Genomic DNA, 26,635 nt, shown 5'->3' with positions numbered 1-26,635 from the left:
GTGTTATTTATTTTTTCCGATTGCCTATGCCATTTAAACAGAATGTCATACATTATTCAAGGGCAAAATCTCAGAAGTGCTTTAGACGATCTTGCTGGTTTACCCACTTGGCCGAGATTTTATGCCCACAAATTGATGACGAAACGATTTAAACTATTAGAGCAAAAGTGCCGACAATGTAATTTTGCAGTATTTACAATTCAAGGACGATAATTTAAAAATGCTCCAAGCGATGCGGCTGTTTATACAACTAAGTTAGATATTATGCACAAAGAAGTGTTATACAGTTTGATGATACATCGATTAAAAATATTTAAGGTTGAGAGTGGAAACGGTATTTTTTTTCTATATTCCAAGAGCTATCTTTTAGAAGTGTTCCAGGCGATCTGGTATTGAAAACAGCCGATATCTTATGATCACTTACATGATCACAACGTTTCATGATTATCCGTTTCAAACTTTTCGAAACCAGACGCCACCCATCCACCCCATGTCAATGGAAATAAGAACAGATGTATTCCTGAGCAAATACTTATACTTTTATTTGACCAGCAAAAAAACAAAGATATTGCGAAACCAGTCCTACATGCATCGGTCACTTCCCAACAGGTGTTTCGGTCTGAAAATGGAACAAAGTATTGAAATAATCTTAATGGCGAATACTACTTTTTCGGTAAATAAAACGTTTCAAACTATGCGTGAATTATACAATAATGATAATAGTGAAAGAATGGCCCTTCTATAATTATCACACCGTCCCATTTCCTTAAAGATCTTCTCTAAGACATTTATACACAACGAAAATACCACTTATACAAAGGTAACGCATGCAGCATTCACAAATGCATTTTCCAATAGTTTCCTTGTTTGGCACTTCGTGCAATTGAATAAATTATAACAACTGGCTGAAGAGTGGTCACGACCCTCTGTTTTTTGTTTTACATTGCAATATATTTGTTAGAGGGTCTTTCAATAATGGTCTGAGAGAACAACAAAACAGTCAACCAATACAAAACAAGCTGCTAGAGGTAATAACGCTTATATTATGTATAATTTGTTAGTTTTCCGCTTGTATTATTCCGAAATGGAAAAAACCCACCAACATTCGACTCGTATTCAAGAACCGAAACTAAAACTTGACATATACTGATATACTATAAAATGTCTATGTTTAGACTTAATATGTTGGTAGTAAAGTCAAGATAAATGAAAGGTAAAATTCAATTAAAATATTGCATATTTTAGCTAACTTTAACAAAGCTTATCAAACGTTCCTCATGCTTAAGTTTTAAGTGTGATAATGTAATTATTCTTTCAAGCCTTAAAAAACCCATTCTATGAAAAATATAACAAGATGATGTCGGCAGTATGAATGCCGTGCGAAACGTTTAACAGCAGCGTACGTGTTTGCACTCATCTGGTCGCCTGAAGTCGCTATCCTGTAAGGTGACATCACTTCTAACGTCCAAGAACTGGTATGACGTCAGCAGTTTAGCACCTTATAAATCAACATCGATTTAATCGCTTAATAGATATTTTTCTATATTAACAACTTTATAACAGCAGACAAAGGAAATGCATTTACATTGTATATTTAAGCACTTACAAGCAGTTACAGATAAAAGTTAATTATATTTCTCGAGTTTATATGATAGATTTACTAAGACCATATATCTTGAATGCAAAAATAGCGGCATATCCATCTTTCGATGCAGCCCGCGACTGCTATCCATCAAAATCAATGATACGATTTAGCATTGATTTGAATATGAAAATTTAGAACTGTTTAGTCAAACCAGTCAACAGTTTGATATTACTTTTAATATCAAAACTGATCCAGTGGAATACAAAATAAAATGTTGGTATCAAATTTAAGGAATATATACGTAAGAAATAAATAAACGACCTTTGTTTTCGCACTACTTTGTTGCAGTGATGTCTAGCCTAACACATTATGGTGTGTGTTCATGCCCAACAATAACAACAACAACAACAACAAGCCTGAAATAACTGCTTTGCTTTTTCTCATGTTAATATTATACGTTACAGCGTACAGAATTTATTTTCAATTGTATTCTTTAAAAACTGCATGGCCTTATCTTTCTTAACATATGTAGTGTATATTTGACTGTAGCTTGGTCATGTTGGAAATTGAAATCAAACATTGCATATTTGATATAGAGCAAAGAAGGAAGTTATTTCCGCATGCGTAACCTATTGGCGCGATTAGGCTAGAGACTATCGTGGTAACTTAAGTTGGATATGTAAAATTTCAAATGAAATTATGTGTGTTTCTGAAAATCAAAAGGCAACAAATATACAAATAATAGTGAAACACATTTTGCCAACGTCTCCGCTTTCCCGAATAGGCCTAAACGTGGCGTAAAATTGAGTATGATTTAATAAAATATAATATTGAATATCACGTTGAAAACGTACTGCCGTCGGGAGCGTCCCCGAAGAAATTGACAGTGACGGGTGCGCAATTCTGGTCGGAAACGTGCCTGCTCATCCAAAGCGTTCCCAGATAAGTGCCACTCCAGATCTGTACCTGCGTGTTGCTGGCAGAGGATCCGACCCTGTAGGTGCCGCCGTACGTGAAGTTGGTTGAATTAAACACCGAGGAATAAACAGTCTCGTAGGTAAATATTTGAATTTGAGGTTAAGTTAACAATTAAGACCCTTTTTAGTAGAGGAACCTGGAAATTAGTTTATGCGTGCCCTGCGAATGGACATGCAAATTTATGTTGTTTACAGCCTTTGATGTATTACTAAATATGACTTAATTGAATATCAGCACATCTCAGAAATCTGTTAAACAAGAATATATGTTCGACAAAACACACAAATTCGGTTGGAGCTTGATATGACATTTCAACTATTTCAAGCTCAAAATAAAAGTTGGGCGATATGGTTGTACATGGCAACGACATAAGCAACACCAGTTTTGATATCGAAGAATTACAGCACATATTGTAAGTGCAAGACGAAACAGTAAGTTCTTCTTACCCTCGTCCTGTCACATGTGTGTTGGTGGTTCAAATGAATTCGAAACTATGTCAAGATTAAGATAAGCGTGTGGTTGGGTAGGATGGGTAAATTGGAATGGTGTTAATCAACAATAGTGCCATAAGTGTTTTTTGAATTGTGTTGTTGCTGGAGTAAATATATTTAATAATTTAATTGATACCAATCAAAATTAGATTTTAGATCCACGTTCAAGTGCATGCCAGGTTGGGCGTTACAAATATATAAAGAAAGGTCATTTTATATTTTACCTCAGAAATAGCAGTTAAAGCATCAAATGGTTGTATCATGCAGTATTGGTGCAAGACCAAACTGTAAAAGTTATGTGATTGGCAAGTGTGAGTGGTTTATAGTCAAAGGTGATGTATGGGTGGTATGGGTATGGTCAAAAACAACAACAGTGTAAGTATCAAATATTAACAGCATTTGTTTATGAGCTAGAGTACTTAATTGTATTGTATAGCATCGTGTCGTATCGCATCATATTGTGCGATGTTGTTGCTAGTAGAAACGTTAAAATATAGTAAAGCAAGAAACAGCCCAAATAGCCCAATACGTGTGTGTCAATAAGGTTAATGGTAAACTGTGGGTAGTGTTGTTTTTAAAAGAACGGTAAGGTAATCTGCACATATGACGAAAGGACGGACGAATGGACAAAACTATCACTCTATGATTAATTGCATTATAATTCTCGAGGAATAAACAAGGCCATCAACTGTTTTTGGTAAATAACAGCATATTGCATATGGTATTCTATTTCTGGTGGGTCATTTAGCGTACGTGAGATGCAGGGAGGGACCAGGGGTAGATTCAAGGCTTCCCGGGTGCATACTCCGCCCTTGATCGTGTATGTTTGGTGCTGGAAAGTATATTTTATTATCTAAATAGATTGACATTTGTTCATTTATATGTAAACATGCGAAATAGACATGGAACATATGTTGTAATTGAAATAGGGATTGTGCCATAGCAAATTTGAAAAAAACAACAACATTAGCACGAACAATGCTATTTAACATTACATTTAAACATTCAACTAACAGTGTACATTATCGGTCATACAATCTGTCATAATGACCTTGGATAAAGTAAAGTTGGTAATCCAGTCCACCCTGACCATCTTAAATCAACCCTGATGTGACAAATGAAATTCCCGTTTCTTATCTTTAAGCTTTTGGCATACATTGACGAATATTTTCGATGATGTTTTAAGTAAACATCAGGCTTCAATCGATGAATGACATTTTAATGTCTAATACAAAGTCCATCAAAACTATCGAATGCCAATGTAATTCCCTAATATCCCACTGTAAAATTAACATTCCAACTTTAACTAATATCGTCACGTTAAAACTGAAAGATAACATGTGGATTGATCTTGTTCATAACAGATTTCAGACTTTAAGGACAGTTTCTTGATTAAGTTATTATTATTTCATCCGCTTCTTTTACATTATCAAACACCTGTTAAAAAAATTAAAATGTCATTTTAATATTCGCCTAGACCGTCAATGTCTTTATACCAAATATTTAAAAAAGAATGTAGTTATATAGAAACGCATGCAACCTAAATGATAAACAACGTTTACTGAAACGACGTCTTCCTGTAAAATGAGAATGTTCAAGCATCATTAACTAGCTACACAAAGATGTTGCATATCACATTCATCGAGTTTTATGTCAACTGACCGGAGAAGCATGTTAACATTGAGGAATATTGCATTCCTGTTCTTGGCATGTGGCTTTGACATCTGTGATAGTCATGCCTACGTTTACAAGCTGATGCAGAAGTATATGATTTTTTAGCAAAGTAAGATTTGAAACAACTAGATCGCCTATTTATTTGGTTATGCAGGAATGCTAGATCTTGCTTTTATTAACAAAATATGTTGTATGATTAGTTAATTTTCAAATTCAGTTTACAATCAAGAAGATGCGTTCATGACATAAGCACATCCAGAATGCCACATTTTAGGCATTTCTGTGCAATAATTAGAAATTACGTATGCTTGAGAGAAAAGAGAACATAACTAAAGAAATGAAGGCCAAACAGCCCTGACTACGACATTGAATGCTTTTTTTTTGCAGAAAACAATTAATTTCATTTTAATACAATTATGTTTTGTTCTTCTTTACCAACTTGAACACAGTCATTTACAAATAAAAAATCTTTTTTAATTAAATAAATTTGGTTTAAACAACGAAAAATGTAAATCGGCGTGTCTTTTTGCAGCAATTTATTGTGTGGTCTCCGGTCATTGTTTTCATTAAAAGATCATTCATTTTGATTAATGGTATAAAGGGTAGCTGAAGGTCGTCATGAACAATATAAACATGGCACGCAAAAACAACTCCAGTATGAAGTCATTAAGAATCTTCAGTCATCAACCGCTTGTGATACAAGTGACGATGTGACTTTTACCTATTATTGAAATGGAAGCTTTTCTTGCAGCGATATTTGCACCATATATTGTCCATCGAGCGCAAAGCATTTCTGCTTTGTCTGCAAGTATAACTACGTCGGACCCGATAGTTACAACCAACACAACTTTGTCGAATGGTATGGTGAAGTTCCTTTCGATAGCAGAGGAACTGCTGGAGGGTAGCGGACGCTAAGAAAAAAATCCATGAAGTCCAATAACAATCTGCACCAAATACAAAATACTGGGCCTTTCTTTTTTTAGTTATCAATTTATTTATTTATGTTTTTACTATAAACCTATTAATTTATTTTTCGCCTGTGGATAAATGTACTAAACGTGCGAAAAAGCATTTCGCTTCAACTCGAAAGTGAAAGAAAAGACAATACTCCGTCCTTACATAGACCTCATCTTATTCATAACTTATTGTTCATCCTTACACTTACTCAGGTTCGTGATAGTTTTAAAAGATAGTATTTTGCTACGTTGATCACGTGTTTTAAAATACAAGAGGGCCAAGATGGCCCTAGTTCGCTCACCTGAGAGGAGTCGGTTCATTCAATCTTCACCAAATGTAAAACTTGACCTAGATATTGTCCAGACAAACATCCTGGTCAAGTTTCATCATTATTTCATCTGCAAGTAATGATCAATGTACCTATGAAGTTTCATGATCCTAGGCGTAAGCATTCTTGAGTTATCATCCGGAAACCATTTTTCTAAGTTGAGTCACCGTGAACTTGACAGCCATTGTGTGAATACGTTTTTTGGCACTGTCACCTTGACCTTTGATCTAGTGACCTGATAATCAATTGGGGTCATCTGTGAGTCATTATCAATAAACCTATGAATTTTCATGAACCTAGGCATAAGCATTCTTGAGTTATCATCCAGAAACCATTTTACTATTTCAGGTCACCGTGATCTTGACCTTTGACCTAGTGATCTGAAAATCAATAGGGTTCATCTTCGAGTCATGATCAATGTAACTATGAAGTTTCATGATCCTAGGCTCAAGCGTTGTTGAGTTATCATCTGGAAACCATTTTACTATTTCGGGTCACCGTGACCTTGACCTTTAACCTAGTGACCTGAAAATCAATAGGGGTCATCTTCGAGTCATGATCAATGTACCTATGAAGTTTCATGATCCTAGGCCTAATCGTTCTTGAGTTATCACTCGGAAACCATTTTACTATTTCGGGTCATCGTGACCTTGACCCTTGATCTAGTGACCTGCAAATCAATAGGGGTCATCTACGAGTTATGATCCATGTAGCTATGAAGTTTCATGATCCTAGGCCTAAGCTTCTTGAGTAATCATCCGGAAACCATTTTATTATTTCGGGTCATCGTGACCTTGACCTTTGACCTAGTGACCTGAAAATCAATAGGGGTTATCTGCGAGTCATGATCAATGTATTTATGAAGTTTCATGATCCTAGGCATAAGCGTTCTTGAATTATCATCCGGAAACCATTTTACTGCTTTGGGTCACCGTGACCTTGACCTTTGACCTAGTGACCTGAAAATCAATTGGGGTCATCTGCGAGTCATGATCAATGTATCTATGAAGTTTCATGAACCTAGGCATAAGTGTTCTTGAGTCATCATCCGGAAACCATTTTACTATTTCGGGTCATCGTGACCTTGAACTTTGACCAAGTGACCTGAAAATCAATAGGGGTCATCTGCGAGTCATGATCAATGTACCTATGAAGTTTCATGATCCTTGGCATAAGCGCTTTTGAGTTATCATCCGGAAACCATCTGGTGGACGGACGGACCGACATGAGCAAAACAATATACCCCAACTTCTTCGAAAGGGGGGGCATAATGAGAAAACTGTTTTTTCACCGATCTCGACCATTTTCGAACTCCTCTGAGACATCAATTGAACCAATGTTTTGACCAACTTTCATGATGATTGGGCAAAAATTGTGACTTCTAGAGTGTTTACAAGGTTTCTCTATAGCCAAATAAGGAAAACTGCCCCGCCCACTGGCGGCCATGTTTTTCAACGGCTCGGAACCACTTTTGAACTCAACCAAGATATCGTTAAGACAAACATTTTGACAAAGTTACATGAAGATTGGCATGAAATGTGACTTCTACAGTGTTTACAAGGTTTTTCTTTTTTTGACCTAGTGACCTAGTTTTGACCCGGCACAACCTTGTTTCGAACTCGGCCGAGATTTCATTGGAACAAAATTTCTGACCAAGTTTCATGAAGATGGGACAAGAAATGTGGCCTCTTGAGTGTTTACGAGCAAATGTTAACGGACGGACGGACATACCACGGACAAAGACCGGTCACAAAAGCTCACCTGAGCAATCAGGTGAGCTAATTAAAAACTCATTTCCTCAAGTTACAGTAAGAGGTAGTATCTTTAAATATGCTGAGTGTTCGCATTCAAGATCATATATCCAGTGTTGTGTTATCAAATGTGTACTTAATGGATTGAACATATTCCCAGATTTTTTCACAACACATACGCAATTAGTATTCAATAACTTGTAAGTAACGAAAATCTCGTATTAATTTCATAAGATCCTCGCTTGTATATTGGTGGCGCATAATCAAGCTCGAAATTAACGACAGAGACAACGATGTAGGAGATGAAGCCAAGCTCCAGTCAGAAAAATGTTATTCCCTGCCTTCAATCTTTGTTTGTTATGACAGCAATTTGAGCAGGTCTGTACATTTTTTCACACGGCGTATGATTGAAAGATTTAACACTTTAACACAACTATTTTTTATATAGTTAGGACCTTTATCGTTCATAACTTAAAACATGCTTTACAAATGCTGCAAAAATTGGATCCAAAGCTTTTGAGTACTTGTCTGAACTTTTTCTAGATTCACTGTTAGCAAGTGTGGTTTCAGCAAAGAGATACATGATGTCGTCCCTGTTATAAAGCAAGACTACCGTAATTTCTCTATGTTTTCGGACACTTAAAAATAATTAATTTTGTTTGTGTCCGAAAACTTAGATACGAAAAAGATTCACAAAATACAGGTGTCCGAAAACTTAGAGTAGAAAATTGAAGTGTCCGAAAATAGCGTCAATTGTATCAACGACTACCGTAATAGCACGCGCTGGTAAAATACCATGCCGTATAGTATAAATTACAGTTATATATGTTTGCACTGCATTTTAAATACTTTTAAATGTTTAATTTATTTGACAGAAAGTTACTACAAGGTTGTAATTTGACCAATGAGTTCAAAGATAAGCATGTGATGTACCGATACTCGCTTGTATGAACCTGTAATTAACACAATAAAAAAGCAAACTATGAATTCTTTGTTTAATCGTTTCCGATAGTTGTTGTCTAACACCTTCCATTGTTGGTAAAACTTGCAATATGGTGCATCACACTTTGAAGCGTTTGGTATTTGTCAAAGTTATTTTACTGAGAAGGGGTAGTACCATTGCGGTAGATAATTGAACTGTTAATTGGTACTACCCCTGGTAATTGTCATTATAACGCTTATGCTATCGGGCGAAACCATTGTTTAATACCGGTTTGCAAGGTAATTTACCCAATAACGCAAATGTAATAGTCCGTTGCCCTCAGGCATGCACCTGCCATGTTTTATGATGTTAATCTGGTTGTAAAACCCCATGATCGAAGAGCCATTAGATATCGAAAACAGGACCGAAATTTGGTAAAACGGCGCTTTAAAATATACTGTCCGAAAACTTAGAGACATTAATTATGGACGAAAACTCGTGTGTCCGAAAATTAAGAGTCACGAAAAATAATTATTTTTCCTTAAAAAAGGGGTGTCCGGAAACTTAGAGTGTCCGAAAACATAGAGTAATTACGGTAATTGAACCGACAATATATGTTACAAAATCTAAGCAACATTTTGGACTACGCGAAAACGTTTAGATGCCAGCCCGAAAACACGTGTATTATTAAAACCAACGCCTTATACAATAGAGCTTCAATTTTCGAATAAATGAATGTCAGTGGCTCCAAACGCCGCTCACAATGATATCATACTAAACAATGTTTTATTGACACAGATTGTTAATTATTTAATACGTTGAATATATGATTATCCCATTAAGAGACAATAACGTATCGGTTTGCAAGCGTTTACAAGAAGAAACTTTCATAATTATGATGTTCGTCAAATTTAACATAACATGCTTAATGTAAACATAATTATCTGAGCAAAGTAATTGAAACGCACTCAGAAAACAGTAATTGAAAGAAAAATATTTCGAGTTTTTTTTAATGAAAACTGACATGCACCAAAACAAGACATTTTTCTGCAACAAAAAGTTATAAATGACATGGACAGTATTTAAGTTACGAATGAGCACATCATGTTTGGCTTAATTAATGATTGTATTTTATTCGGGGGATTTTTAATAAAAAGATACACGTCAACGAAAGTATGTCAATAACGAAGATTAATTAACATACCCCATACAAGACTTTCAGAATTAAATGCATCGTATAATCGTCATCAACGATAAATTACCCTATAAAACAGGAAAAACTCAACAGTTTTATTTCAACAAGCTATTTAGATAAGGTATTGCTAAATGTTTTATGTTGGTCATTTTGAAAGACGTTTGTAATGTATAGGTCGTCTATCGACGGTGTTTATAAAGGATTGCATGGATATAATGTTTTTTTCAAGGCCATAATACGCCGGGGATTTTCTTATGCAAATATAAAAAAAACATCATGTGACGACGGCTTAGTCACCACTTCAGATCCGAACGCAATAAGACCACCAATTTATTATAATCATTGTTGGGTTTTGGAAGTATTATTCTAGATATTTATAAAATGTTTCACAGAAATTCGTTGGGCATAGAAAATAAAGCAAAGGATGATCTTTAATTCGTTTTCGATTTTGACTATGCAGAAAAAATGATAAAATTCGTGAAACAAACATAATAATTTTATTTCGGAAAAAAAATATGGCTCCTTGTAAGTGACCACATATAATTATTACTAAAACATGCATGTATCTTTAATTGAAAATATAAAGTTAATATAGAGAAATGGCGTTGTTGCACGCTTATGTTCACCTGAGTTTCCAGAGGGAAAATAAAGCAATAGGCTCAACTATCTTTGGTGTTCACTCTTTTCAAATTAAAAGTCGTGTACGTGTGAAAATGACAAAACGACGCTTTAATTGTTATGCAGGAAAATAAACATTGTGTTAACATAACCGTAGACCATACTTCTTTATCAGTGCAGCCTGTTGATATAAAATAAAAGCATATCCTGAAGAAAAAAAGCCTTAAAAGGAAGTGACTCAGATACATTTAGCAATATTTATTGAAAGAAAACACCTTGAAAGAAGAATGTATGACAAATCCTACACAATCTTGCATCATCTTATAATGATTTATCAATATTTGCATAATAAAGTTGTCCGAAACGTTTCTTCCGTTTTTCATATTACAACATTTATCTGATAAAATCACCCTGAAATGGAATATCATTTAAAGCTAGAGGTAAACTTATGTAAAAAAAAATTTGAAAACTATAATTTCAGATAAGAGGGTAAAGATGGCACTAAATCGCTCACTTGTGTTACGAATTAAAGAGAAGAAATATTTTCGAAATTATAAAGCCTAAAGAGAAATTCATTAACCATGTACTGTCAAGCTTTGGGCAGTCTTAATCAAATGAATTGAAAATACTGTTTCTTTTTGCTGCTTAATTAGGAACAAAGAGCCATTTTGAACCAAATACGAAAATGGCATTATCTAACTTTTTAAGTATAGCATACTTTTCAGGATTAAATATCATTGAGTTGTTTAAATGGTTAAATGTCAGCATATCTGCATATTATGGGATATTATGAATGAAAAAGAAAATTGTGGTGAGTTTAATTTGCATACTCTTACAGACTTTTCTAACGTCAATTTCGTTAAACCAATACTTTTGACCTTCTGGATAAGTCTTATTCCAAAAGTAGGTCAATGTCAAAGTCAAGATGACCAAACACCAGTTTCAATAGACCTCATTCAGTTGATTGCAGTTGTAGCACACAAACCTAAGCAATAGCATTACGCCGACTCCGATAATCGGTTGAGTTGTTAAAGTTCTAACTTGACCTTGCCACGATAGCGACGAATACCCCAACGCCGCATTTGGTAATATGTAGCAAGTTGTTACAATGAAATATTTGACACTGAGGTTAAGCTAGTTTTTGACCCCAGGGGCAATATTTGAACATAGTTTGAAAATAACCTAAATGCAATATCATATACCAAATCTTAAAGAATTGGAATTTATGATTTCAGAGGGAAATATTTAAAAAGTCATTTTGCTATAGAACATTTTATTTAGCATATTATAATACTAAGAATAAGGCCAATACAAAATGTTACATACTATGTATTACACACTTCACGTTAAAATTACAGAGATGTATATTTTTTGATAAATAAGTCAATATTAGTATAGTCTTTCTTTTGTAATGTGTAACGTGGGACGGAAAAAAATCGTAAAAGCACAACTTTGTATACCGTAAGAAACTGGCAAAGTTTAATTGTGTACGTTTAACAGTGAAACGGAACTTCTTCCTACATAGTTCTAAATACGGACAGACAGACGGCCATAAATACGTCCATAATTTTTCCCTTCATTCATTCCATTTCTTAAGATAAATATTCCGATCTCTATACCTCTTTTTAATGTTTATTACCGGCTGTTTCACGTGTATGTTCACTTATAATCAATAGAAAGCGCCAGACCCATGCAGTGCTGTAACATGTAAAATCCGCTTGATACATTATCGATAATGAGTTTTGATAAACTTAATAGCAAACCCGAATTGTATTTACTATTGGAAAGATCACTAAAATTTTCACCAAGTGTTTCAATTTTTTTTCAATATATTAAAATTGAAATTATACCAAAACTTTTTTCTTTAGAACAAACAAATCTAATGCAAACAAAACCGCAATATTGTGAGGTATAAATTATTGATGACAACTCGTTCTTTTCATTACCCTTTAAAAGACCAACACACAGCTGCGTAAACATCCTTGTCAACTGACAAGGGTCACCAAGGAGACGTCGTATTATAAATAGTCATATCTCCAGACATTACGCAGATAAGTCGTCCTGGTGCTTGATAGTGCGTCGATTTGCCTTTTTAAAAAATAATTTGGAATAGAAATTACATGTAATGGATGTTTAGGTCTGGTTAATTGCGAATGCACTAAACGCTGTTTTATTTCTTTAGGTGTGCGACATGATTCCATCGGCGTTCTTTGCGGCGGTGGTATTTCTTTGGTGTTCCTTCGTTGTGCGATGTAATGTGCCGAGTACGTAAGCCAATATTATAACTTCTTTTTAATGCCTTGACCAAATTAGAGGTATATTACGTATAACATGCCACGCGTAAAACTCCGTCCGAATGTGTACACAATATCTAGCACGTAGGTTGTTCTTCATTAATGTATTACTAGTATTTACTATTATTATTATTATTTGGAAAACACATACAACTTTTTCCGCCTTAACATTAGTAGAATGCAATAAAAACGAAAGTCAAAGTAATCGATACCAATTCCGCTAGGTTATTTCTTTAAAATGAACGTCTTGACAATTGAGAAGACAATTTCGAATATTATTCTTTTTGAGATTATCTTTTCTTTCAGGTCCATGTGATGCAACGGTAAAGTGTGCAAATAATATGACAGTTTGTGAAAAGGGTTCCTGTCAAATACGTAAGTCTTTATTAATTATATGGCAGTGTTTTTGTTTCATTCTCCATATAAAACAATAGAACAACGGAATTACATGTGTTATAAACATGTATTTGTATGGAATGCTAATCAGTGAAATGAACTGATACATTAAAACAAACATATCTGTTTAACCTCCTTTAAAGATCATTGTCTTGTAACACTTGTTGAATAAAGTTTGCGAAATTTGAGTTCTTGTTTATTGATTATTTTTTTCGTACCCATGTTCAGAGGCCGGTCAAGTATGCACAATTGAAACTACAACAACCGTCGTAACAACTGCCCAAACCATCACAACCACTGGATCAACCCAGACGAGAACCACTTCCCAAACACCGAGTGCTACTGAGGCATTATCAACTACCTCGGCACCAACAATTACCTCGGCTCTAACAACTACTACGGCAACAACAAATACTGCGCCACCAATAACTACTCGTAAGTGTACCACTTGTCATCCTAATATCAGTGGTTTAGTATGACAAAATATGTATGATCATTATTTTGCGCTACGTTGTGTTTTAAACTTTGTTAAAACTGAAAAATGTTTATAATCATCATAAAATTATGTTAATTCTAAGTGCAAATTATTGCTCGTTCTTCGTTTAGCTTTGATTGCGTTTCGTTAAGAATATATCGTATGTTATATTAAATACCTTGATTGTTTGCACGTGATAGTGCCAAAGTCACGTTTCTCTTTCGTTATAATGCGATGCTCAACTTAAATACAACTTGATGAATTTTCATATTCATATTTCATAAATATTTGTTCTTGTACCGTGCTTCAGCACTGAATGGAAAACGAAGAAAACGCTACACAGGCCAACAGGAGTGTGTTTCAAACGCAAGTTGTGTATCAGGCCAACAAACCAACAAAACACTAGTATGCGCGTGTAATGATGGCTATACTGCAGATAATCGAAAGTGCAACAAAGGTATGTTAACACTTACAGCACAACGCGTGTAGTATTAAATGGACATATCGACAGCATACATTTCCGAAATATAGACGTATATAAAAAATGCTTGTTCCCGCTTATTATTAATTACGCAGTAATAAAATAATGATAATGTTAGTTAATGCAAAATGAAAAGGTTGTCCACATTTTCAAACACAAGGTCCCAAAAAAGTTGCAAAGTTCAATGTCATTTACCGTTACTCTGCAATATTCAACTTGTTTTTACTGAGTCCGAGAACAGTATCTCACTTAAAAATTTGTAATATTTATAAAAATAATATTTTTTTATTCACTAAAAGACATACAATGTATATATGTGTATGATTATAAAACAAAGTGATACCATGTAGCAGCAATAATGTTCAAACATGTTATACAAGATATGCTAATATATACTTTTTTGTTTTTGTGGTTTCCTTTTGATTAAAACAAGATTAATATGAATTTTTTTCTTTTGGTTGGATGCAAAGAAAAACAGAATAGTTATGAATAAGGATGAGTTGCATAAAGTGGGTACAAAGCATTCTGGACTTGTTTATGAAAGGTTAAGGTGTTTTCATTTTTGTTCAAATATATGAAGTGTATCATTGTTTAGGGCAATTTCTTTTTCAATTTGAATCTTCAGTTTTAAATAATTGATGAAACAGTTCATTGTTGGGTTTTGTTTTCTGTATTTCATGATGAATATAAAATATTTCATTAATATATATAGTATCTGGCACGAGTTGTCATATCGTACCATATTTTATTAAACGAGTTCAGGAATTTTGTTTGTAAGCGAGCCTTTGGCGAGCTTACTAACGAATTTCCTGGACGAGTTTAATAAAATATGGTATGATATGACAACGAGTGTCAGATCATTTTTATCACATGCTTTTAAATGAGCAAATTAAACAAATATTTACGCAAACATAATGATATATCCCGAATGTTATTTACATTTCGTGAAGTCATTTGACATTGCAACGTCATTTCATCAAAATAACAAAATGCGATTGGTCAATAAACGAAAACTAAGCCAATGAAAACGCTTTAAAATGTTGTATTACACATGTGTAATATAAAAGAAATATGTAATGGTTGTATTACATGGGGAACAGGGTATAGCATGTGATACAATTATGTAATTCACAGCGTTATTAACCTCTTGTATTTTGAAGGTATTTAGCCCTTAACTGATGTCTCAGAGATATAGTTTAACCTTTAATTGTTGTTTCTCTAGAAAGGTTGTCAATTGATTCCATAGAGATTGGATTTGTTTACACTCCCAGAAAAGGTGTTTTATTGTTTCAATATGTTCACTACACATATCACATAGATTTGTGTTGGATAGGTTGCACTTAAAAAGATGTTTATTTGTAGCTATGATTCTCTGGATGTATTTATATTCAAAGTTGTTCAGGGTGATATCAGTAGTTGATTTATATGGCATTACAAATATATGTTTCCAATTATAATCTTTTTCTCCAAGAAGGTTTTGTCATTTAGTTTGAGCTTTAGCGATTTCGGCAGGGTTTTTAATTTGAAGTAAGTAAAATATTTTGTTCGTTTTGTTTTGTTTTGCAATAATGTTTTCTACGAATGTTTTTAGTACATGGTGTGTTATTTGTATTGGTTACAGCTTTAATATGTATGGGTATACCTTTGATCAATGTGAAGTACATCAGGAAATTACTTGTAGGTATTCCGAATATGTAGCATAAGTTATCAAAAGAATAGAAGTCGTTTATTCTGTAGTCGTACAATTGATCTACATATTTAACGTTTCATGCGAACCAATGTTTATAGAAAAAGGTTTTTTGTTAGTAGTTATGTCTTTATTGTTCCATAGAATGATTTTACTGTTTATTTTGGTTTCTAAATTATGAGTAACTTTACACCATGCCGATAGAATATTCGATAGAAATGTGTTTTTGGATGAAATTTCATCTAAGATATTATTGTCGATATTACATTCAAAAAGTAAGGAATCACCATATGTTTTAAGAATTTTCTGGTAAAATAATTTCCATTTACTCGTATTGGCATTACCTAAATATATTTTAACCCAACTGCATTTGATTGCATTCAGGAATGAATCTATATCCGTTAGTCTGATACCTCCATATTCTACTGTTTGTATTTATTGAGTTCTCTTAAATTTATCAGGTTTACCGTCCCATATGAAATTAAATATTTCTGATTTCATATCTTAATAATTATGCTGAGAGTCTTATAGTGAAATTCATACCAACTTGATAATCAATCGATAAGTAATATCCTTGAAATGCCACTTTAACCAATTATACTTAGCCTCCAAATCCATTCGTGTTCTATGCACGGTTTATGTTTATTTCCACGACTCCTCTTAAATCAAACACATTCTTAAGCGGATGAGTTATTTCCCGCTTAGTATTCATTTAATACCTAACGATGGTTTTCACATTTTGGGACGGCAATTTTTCAAGTTGATTAACACACTGTTGGTAAAAGCTCCTGTAAAATAAGTGCGTGTAACGTGCTGTGCATATGTTTTCACAATCATATACAACATACCGAATACTAAAAATAATTATTCTACGAATAAGTTATGATCAAAACCCGAAAAATAAATGCATAGGTTACATACTATATAAATGAGCTTTCTTTTTTAAATAATCTTCAGATTCTGGCAATGGCGCAGGACCTTTGAGAGTGACGGAATTTTGCACTGTACTGGTGACGACAGTGCTGCTGTTACTCATCTAGCGAACGCTTTAGTGCTGCAGTAGTCCATTGACTTTTAGGTACAACTGGCTACAGTTTGTAAATAACGCTATATCTTTTTTCGGCGTAAGCTGCATAAGCCAGCTTTTCACCCTGACTTGACCTTTGTAAGTGTCCAATAAAATTCAAATAAAATTTCCCGCGGCTAGGTACGAATGAATACACTTCATTTATTCCATTGGCTGATTTGAGTATACCACCAGAACATTGGAAACATATCCGCGTCTTTGTAACACTGTTTTACTGTATGAAACAATTTTATCTCTAATGAAAAGGCTTAATAGATAGAACAGTTTTACACTCAATTCTCGACATCAATACAGTTTGTGCGTACACCTTTTATTTTCAGAGTATTACCAGCGCAAAAGCGTTTATACTTAAAAGGCTATGTTCTCATATTTAGTACTTACTTCCATATTCCTGTCAACATGTTAACATGTAAAAGTATAAAGAGCAGTGGAAGCGAGGCCTCACTTTAAAGAATTGCATTTCAACCCGCGAGGTTTCGGGTCAAGTCGCGGACATTCAGAGTTTATATACAGGTCATCACCGGAGTTCGCGGTCAGTAAAATAATCGTTATATAATAAAGACGCTATCCGTGAACTAGGTGACCTGGAATTTTCTTTAGACCAGAAATATGTTAAAAGAAGATATTCAGCAATATAATTATGGTATGTCAATAATAGATTCTTAATGTGTTTTCAACAATACAATGATAAATATTATTTTTAATAAATTTAACAATAATTATTCCACCATATTGCCTAATGTACTAAAGTGATATTATGAGCATGTAACAGTTTATAGGTGTCTATCGCAACCGTTGATTATTTTTGATGTTTCTACTTCATATACACTTATAGTAATTAATGCAGCATCAACATACTAAAACAATATACCAGAAAGAGAAAAATAATGCATTTGAATATTAACCGTACTTTCGTTTGACAACTGATCATGCGTTTACGAGTTGAACCTAAATTTAGTTTTAGTGCGGATTTGTTCATACGACACAAAGACACAATATTGTTTTACGGATCATTTCGGCTTACAGGACTGGGTGGGTCACGTAAGAATATCGAATATAAAATATATTTTTATAAACAACTGGTAGCAAGGTGAGTTGCAGATAATTGATCAGTAACCACATTTTAACTAACTATTTTGACCTGTTAATTCTTTTCAGCTCAATTCAACAGTGCAAAATGCCCATAATATCACTCTAAGCATGAGCACGATGATTCTCGATACTGTTAATAATCGAATCAAATGGCAATGCCCGACAGACCACTAAAACAGGTTTGTTCTCGTGTGGCCGGTTGACTCATATGTTTAAATTTCACTTCCATTCTTCTTTTGGTTTTCTGTTTTGTATCTATAGGTTTATGACCAGCAATATGTTATAATGTAAAATAAGCCGCGAAAACTCCCCGTAACATCCCGTACTGCGTGTGATGCAGCTAAGAACTGCACAGAAAAAGACATTCGCTATCCTTGATCTCATTCATTAAACTATTTACGCCGTATATCTTTTTTTAAAGATATTTCTTGTTAGGATTTATCATGGAACACATTTTTTGTAAATACTTAAATCATAACCAGCCAAGAAGACCACATTGTGTTTGTATATCACTTTGAAAGTTCATTTATCAATACAGAACATATCTTTTAAAACGCTAAAACAACTACAACAGAAACAAAACTTTCACAAACGAACGATTTTACAAACAGAGAGCAGACACTTCAAGCGGTGTGATTTTTCCGATTATTGATGTATGAACTGGCTTCGAAAGTGCGTGTGCCCCTTGTCTACAGAATATGTCACCGAGAGTGTTTATGTATGTGAGTTCCGGTTTTCTGCGCATGCCTGATGAAGCTGTTATGCCGACCAACAGGCAATGCCAGATCAATCAGAACAGTGTGGTTTACTGTAAGCATTTGGGCGCCACTTTTGGTCGGATATTTTATGTAGCGAATAAAAGACTTAGACCTTCATGTTAAAAAGTGTTGTCGTATCTTTCTTATAACTGAGCCTACATGTACATATTATACATGCTCCACGAAATCTTTTATGCCTATATGTATGAGCACTATCTCACAAATAATGCTCACGAATTATAATTATACTATTTTTTTGCAACACTCAATGCAAAACAAATACAACATTATAAATAAAATGGTACGTACAGTTAAAATGTGTCAGAATATCATGTTCACGCCCGCCCCGTTTCATAGTTTGCACGTTGTCTAGTTAAAGAGTCGTTTATCGCAAATTCAGTGATATTTTTGATACGGGCAGAAATAAGCAATATTAGAAGCATCAAAAGTGGTTTAATATTGTCGACCAGACCACTATTATGGTAATGCTAGTTTGCATATGAATATTGCATTAAATGCATGCATGTAGATTTCACGTGAATATTGCGATACATTTTTAAACTACTTTTTTCCTCGAAAAACAAATGCCAAAAATCATAAAGACACGACACACACATGCCAATTATTGTTTTCTTAATGTTACAGTGTATACTTTTGACGCACAAAACAACTGAATGTATATACATGTGCGCATGATTACAATCAATCAAGGGCAATTACTATCCTATCTTTTCGGACGAAATGTGTAGGGGTTATATTACATGAAAATGTTACTTCCCTTGTCTGTGCGTATTTTTGAACATTTAAACAATCACCAAAAAGTCACGATTGTATTGCGGATTGTGATTTTTAAATTCATTTTTGCTCCCCTTTCATTCATCAACTTATGGGCGTTGTCATTTATTCAGACGTTATGATTTTGAAACTTTTAAGTATATTTTATTATGCTACCAGGCGATCAAGACATTTGACGTGGCCAATTGAGACCCAAGAGGCATGAACCTTGTCACATACATGACTACTTAGCGATATACAATAACATACAAAATCTGAGCATTTGGAATTCAAAGAAAATTCATAAAGCATTCACTCTTTAAATACATTTTTGCACACGTATCCTACATATGCAAACAACTTGTATTCAGATTACCAGAGGATCATTTCTGTAAAATATCGTCAAAATTTTACAAGCGGTTTAGGAGCAGATGTTATGAAGTTTCCTCAAAATAGAAGTCATCATTGGAAAGTTACGCGCGCCATAAGTCCACAAATATCATATATGTCAAACAAGTATATTACCGCGCTGAAATGGCCCTGTGCGTTAAAAGTCAAATGCCGATTAATATATGTAAACAAATGTATCATTCGACCCATCATTTTGTTAATACGAACCAAATTGTCCGAGATGAAATGTGTTTAATCATAGTCATGAGTATATTTACTATTCTCTCTCTATATATAAATTCTTTTAAGCCCTCAACATCATCATCATTGATGAAATCCTCATAAGTAACCTCGTTAATCTTAACAATACTTCATATATTCATTATTTAATCAAAGACTAAATTTTGAAGGGGTGTTCGTATTTGACATTGCTGTCAGCAAATAAATGCAAAAAATCCTTCTCCTTGTCTCCAATTTAATAAGAAGCTCGACTTCAATGCCACCGCTCATTTTAGGAGTCTCGAAGCATCAGTAAACGTTGCGGCATCGTTCTCCAGCAAATGTACATGTTCGTCTTAAAATGCAATGTCACACTAACTTAAGATTTAAATGACAAATAGATTACAATATATTGTTATCATAGCAAACATACATACATAATGTAGCCGCTTACTTGAACACAAACGTTTTCATCAGAGCCAAATACACACCTCGCATGGCGAATCATTAAATTTATAACATAGTAAAAAACTTAAATTTCATATATTTAGTCGTCAAATTTTCACAAAATGACATGGTTAGTTTACTCAATATGACGGCCATTCTCTCCCGTTCCCTTCTGGTAAAACGTTGTTGAAATAGACTTGCATAGGTAAGCTTTCACAGAGTATGTTCTTCATTTTAATAGCACGAAAACACTATTTGCAATCTTCAAGACACACAACTTATTGTGTATATCATGGAGTCCGAGAAAGTCCTGTTATTCTTTAACTTATTAAAATATATATTTCTCCTAAAGTCGAATGAAAATTGTGTTTGTTTTTCTTTCACCCCCTGCCGAAATACGTGTGCTATTATGATGGATCAATAGTGGCTTCATCAAATGTTTTATATGCCGCTTAGTTTTGAATAAAATGTAAAAATATGTTTAGAACAACATGGGCAAGAGTTTCTGTTTTTCATTTAGATACTATGTTAAGACCAAGCACATGCGCATAGTTACAAACCTTAGCAAACAATCAGATGGGCTGATTTGTGAGACATGCTACATATTACTACAGGGAGCTAAGTCTAGCCAGTATTTTGTCATAACAATGGCTCGTAAAATGCAGTTTTTGTTGTTATGTCCAATAATACACATTTAACTATAATTGACATCTAACACATGTGTGTTTTTGTATCTGTTCACTGACCGATACTACAAATAGGCATACTTGATGGAAAGGATTTGCAGTTCAGTGAAAACATGTCAAGTCAAAATTGTTAACGTGCAATTACTTGCATATAACATGCACGTGTGCGACATGTTTGCAACGCAAACACTAAAACTAAACATGTATCAATCGCCGATCTTGTCTTCTTTGCACCGTCGAAAAAATGTACTATAGACAAATAATGTGTCGCTCGTCTAACGACGATGTTTAAACAGGATTGCTTGGATGTGATTTTTTTTAAGGCCATAACACGCCGGGGATTTTCTGATGCAAAAACATCATGTGCAGACGAGTGAGTCGCCACTTCAGATCCCAACGCAATGGAATCGATATCAAATTCATTTTAATCATTCTTTGGTGCTTGCATTCTCATTGTAGACATCGATATTCACAGAAATACGTTGCGGAGTGACAATAAAGCAAGGGAGGATCTTGAAATCGTTTTTAGATTTTTTTCAATTAAAAACCGTTACTTAATTGATAATTAGGTACAACGTTCATGAACTGATTATGCAACAAATGTCATTAACTTCGTCAAACGAACATAATTATTTCTTTTTGAGAAATAATTATGGCTCATTGTCAGTTACCACATATAATGATCACTTAAAGATGCGTGCATCTTTAATTGAATATTCCTAGTAGCTAAAGAGAAATGGTGTTGTTACACGCAAATGTTCATCCAAGTTTCAGCAGGAAAATAAAACAAAAGGAGCATCTGTTTTTCGTGTTGACACTTTTCTTAATAAAACTCGTTTATTAACGCCACGACGCATTATTGGTATGCAGGAAAATATCCACTGTGCTAACCTTAAAATAGACCAAACCACTTTATTTGTGCAGCCAGTTAATTTCAATTAAACACGTATAATTAAGAAACGAGCCTAAAATGAACTGACTCAGATACATCGAGCAATATTTATAATAAGAAACACACGTTTAAATAATAATTTATGACAAATCCTAGTCAATCTTTCACCATCTTAAAAAGGATATATCAATATTTGCATGAAAAAGCTTTCAAATACGTTTTTTCCACGTGTACAGTATTAGAAAGATGCTTTGACAGTAATCTGATAAATCACCCTGAAATCGTGTGTAGCTTGAGGTATATCTATGTATACAACCATCTGAAAACTATAATGTCAGATAAGAGGGTTTCCACGGCACTAAATCGCTTACTTACACATGTATGTTTCGAATTTGAGAGAAAAAATCTGTTTTGAAGTAATTAAGCCTAAAAAATCATATTATAGACAATCCCATAAATCGATTACTCCCGGATTACCGCCCCTGGCGCCGCCATCTTGGTACTGAAGAACAATACAGGAACCTATATGTTTGTATAGTTCCGTGAACAATAGAACGAAGTGACGGGATTTTATTAAATATATTTGAAGATTCAGAAGGTCTCTGTTATCGATACAATAATCATTTAACACTTCGTATAATTTAAATAAATATTTTTATCAGGTCCATCTGCATTATTTAAGAGTCATAAAACTCGAGAAGAAGATCTACGACTCTGATAAAACTCAGCATGAATTAGGCCTTTATTGTCATTTGACATGTTATTAGAAGGTGACGTATTGTATCTTATCTTAATAATAACATCTACACATGTGGACATATATGGTGTCACAGACATACAAATTCACACTTTTAATCAACCATTGGGACATCGTCTCCCACTGAGGGAATGCTTTCGTTCCTCAATCACAGATGGTGTTTCTTTTACCATTAATTAATTTCATCTAATTGACAATCCGTAATTACCGAAGAAAAACATCACTGCGTTGGTGTTTGAATAGTTTATTTTAAATATTAACTGTATAATGAACCTTTAAGAAATAAATTAATACGTTGACGGAATGTAGCGAACATTATTGGGACTATTTAAGTTTACGTATGACTACATAAGTGTCATATTGAGCATTTTTATGGTTAATTTAGATTGTATTTAGAAATTAAGTAAAGCAAGTAAACAAATATGTAAATATTTAGAACAAGACAAACGCAGTTTGTTCAGGCTATAGACTTTGATTCTAACATTAGAATGGTATTTAAATTATAAAATAAAAATAAAGTTATAAGCAAAAGCAAATATTCACTTTTCAATTAAAAAAACTGCCATGTTTTGACATCTTACACATTTTCGCTAATAAATACCCCCTGGGCTAGTGCGTTTAAAATCACAAACATATTTTCTGGCAAGAGAATTTTGTTTTAAAGCGATTTTTGAATAAAATATATTAATAAAAAACAACAAAGTTTTACTCTTAACCATATACTTTTTAATAAGAAAAGTTTGCCACTACATGAAATCTTACGGAGTTTCGCTTATAAATATTTTCGAACCAATTTTAGTTAAAATCACACATTTTATTTCGGCTAGAGCTTTTACATTACCTTAAAAATGATACTTTAATAAGAGGTATTATTAAAGAATTAATAAATCTTTAGGAAAACAAAGATATGGTCTATTCAATAAAAAGAGTCTGTCTCTGTATTGAATCATATACATTTTCTTAATGAGTATATCTGGAACTATATACTTGTTTATATAGAAATAATAATGTTTTAATCAAAGGCAGATATCTTATTTTTAAAGAAATTGTATATGTCGGCCATAAATCTTTAAAAATTTGCTAATTAACATCTCCGAAGTTATTAACTTTAAAATTCACAAAGTTTACTTTAGACTTTATATGCGGAAATAGCCTTTATAATTATCTTCCAATAATACAATTCAATAAAGAAATGTTTTTTTATTTTATTTTAAGCAAAATGTATAACTGAAAGGATTTCCTTAAAACAAAAAACAGCGAATTCGGCCTTAATTATTACGTGAAGAATTTGACGGATAAGTTCTACATCGCTGTTATTTGTCAAATTCTTCAGTACCAAGATGGCGGCGGGGTAACGTGATAGCCAATATGGCGGCGGTTAAATGATCTATTCTAGGATTGTCTTTTAGTGAAAAAAGACAATGGTGGTGAGTTTAATTTGCATTCTCTAATCGAATTTTCTAACGTCAATTTCGTTTAACCAATACTTTTGACCTTCTGGATAAGTCATGTTCCAAAAGTAGGTCAATGTTAGAGTCAAAATAAGGTCAATTGATGTTAGAGTCCTTATAGTATCCAAAGACAATTTTTGAAAACAAAAAGCCTTAACAGCAAAAATGTAATTCCGTAACACCTTGTCTATCTTGACTGATGTTCACGTAGGTATAACAGTAAAACTTGCCGATGATTTATTGCCAACATGTAGTCATCTATCAGGGTTGGGGGGTTAAATAAGAATGTCTTTGATGTGATGTGTTTCATGTATTCAAGGACAAATTACGCAGAGGAGTTACTACTGCAAATAGACAAAATATGTACAGTCGTTTGAATCACGAGTTCACATACCAAACCCTGTTAAATATAATCATTAATTGGATCATTGCATGTGGACTCGTAAACTTGATGTAGATAATGTTTATGTTAATGTATTGATGTATAATGTTTGATGTTAATGTTAAAAAAAGAGTGACATTAAAGCATTAATATAAAGAAGTGAAACTCCAGCTGCTGGAGCAGTATTGAATTCTCATCATGTACAATTAGTTGGTCCTTTATTTAAGGCAAGTGACCAATTGCCAAAACAGAACAAAACAGCACAATACAAAACAACATAAACAAATATAAGAATAATGCTGGGGTCACCGCCTTGGAACGGTCAATGCAAAGCATTGAAGGTTTAAACCGGTTTTAGAGCGCTCAACCTCACACTTGGCTCAGTAATATTCATGATACATTGAAGTGTAAATACAATTTAACCTCATAGCATTGCAACTCAAATTAAACAATAATAAAATGGAATTAAAACGCATTCAATTTAATTACCATTTAATTACTCAATGGTAGGAAGGAGACCAGAGCAACAGAGTTACAACATTTTGAGGAACGATGAAATGAAACTACGAACAAGTGTCAACTACATTCCTTCTTTTTAGAAAAAAGATTTAAGAATATAGCATCATAAAGTTAATATTTCAGATCATCATCGCGCAAATAAAGTTAAAAAAGGTTAAAGGTGCGGTTTATAGTCTGCTTCGATATGCATCTTCAGCCGACTTCGACATTAACCCCTCGATCACGGGGATTTAAGTCGTCCGTTTACATATGGCGCACAAGGCAGCCACGGCACATTGACTTATTTCCCTCCCATGTAAACACATCAATTTTGCTTTAAGGGTTGTATTTCATTTGGGGGATTTTAAATTAAAAGCTATAATTCAACGAAAACATGTCTATTAAGAAGATTAATGAAAATGCCACATACTATACTTAAATAATAAAAGTGCGTTGTTAACATTTAGTATTTATTCGAATAAAACATGGACAACTCACTTTGTTTTTCTTTTAAGCCAATAATTTATTTGAGCTTGGTTTTTATATAAGTTCTTGCTAAATGTTTATGTTTTATTTTGGGTAGTTTGAAATAAAGTGTATACAAGAAGCATTAAATTAAGTTCTCATTAAAATGTTTCCTAGATTCACGCGATCTCAAAAACGCTAAATACTTGGTTGGTTTTAGAAGACGGCAGATAACAGCCTTTATCATGACAGAAATCGCTAGTTTAAAGGGACTTTGTCACGTTTTGGTAAATCGACAAAATTAAAATAAATTGTTTCAGATACGCACGTTTTCGTTGTTGTCATGATATTTGTGAGGAAACAGTAATCCTGAACATTTAACATGCTCGTAATATCAATTATATTCATCTTTTGACGATTTTAAACCTGAAAAGTTTAAAGCGTTGATACGCAAAACGATTATGTAATTTGGACAGTTCTGTTGGTATCGTTATATTTTGTGACATTACATGGATTGCGTATATAAAGTAAATATTAAATATAACGAACAATAATATAAATGAAAAAAACAACACATTATTAACGTTCAACATGAGGCATTTAGTACCAGTTTCAACAACAAATGCTTAAGAGCTGTAAAAAGCCATTTGAAATTAAAATTGACATGATACTTTAGACATTTGTCTTAGTAATCCGACAAATCTCACATATTGGAGTTAATAACAATATTATTGTTCATGCATATGTCATGATAATGTCGAAATATTGTACTTTTCGATACACAAGATACCCGAGGCGCAGAACTAAAAGTCATTAGATTCTACCTATGTTTGTCATGTTCTCATGTATGACTATAATTATGTGCCAATTGGGTTTTGCAATTGAAATAACTTTACATCTACGTA

The 26,635-nt window shown here is 33.5% G+C and overlaps 1 protein-coding gene and 1 long non-coding RNA gene across 3 annotated transcripts in view; one reads left to right on the top strand and one right to left on the bottom strand.

Annotated features, from left to right (window-relative positions):
- Positions 1–517: 517 nt before the first annotated feature.
- On the bottom strand, positions 518–2,614 carry LOC127881049 (uncharacterized). Its single transcript, XR_008049872.1, has 3 exons — positions 2,440–2,614; positions 1,404–1,498; positions 518–619 (listed from the first exon to the last, which is right to left on the bottom strand). It is a non-coding gene; the product is annotated as an uncharacterized LOC127881049 (long non-coding RNA).
- A 9,985-nt stretch (positions 2,615–12,599) lies between these two features.
- Positions 12,600–26,635, top strand: part of LOC127881044 (uncharacterized) — a 133,745-nt gene continuing 119,709 nt past the window's right edge. Inside the window, exon 1 of one of the 2 annotated variants that reach the window (XM_052428642.1) lies at positions 12,600–12,681. Coding sequence is in view for 1 of the 2 variants with exons in the window: in XM_052428643.1 (XP_052284603.1) it covers positions 12,691–12,763 (73 nt within the window). In the remaining variant the exon portion in view is untranslated. Of the gene's footprint in view, positions 12,764–26,635 lie in introns of both variants that reach the window. The other variant, XM_052428643.1, reaches the window with a different exon arrangement.

Source organism: Dreissena polymorpha, chromosome 5, assembly GCF_020536995.1.
Source record: "Dreissena polymorpha isolate Duluth1 chromosome 5, UMN_Dpol_1.0, whole genome shotgun sequence".
Taxonomy (NCBI): domain Eukaryota; kingdom Metazoa; phylum Mollusca; class Bivalvia; order Myida; family Dreissenidae; genus Dreissena; species Dreissena polymorpha.
The sequence above is the reverse complement of the archived record's forward strand: the minus strand, read 5'-3'. Positions and strand labels throughout refer to the sequence as shown.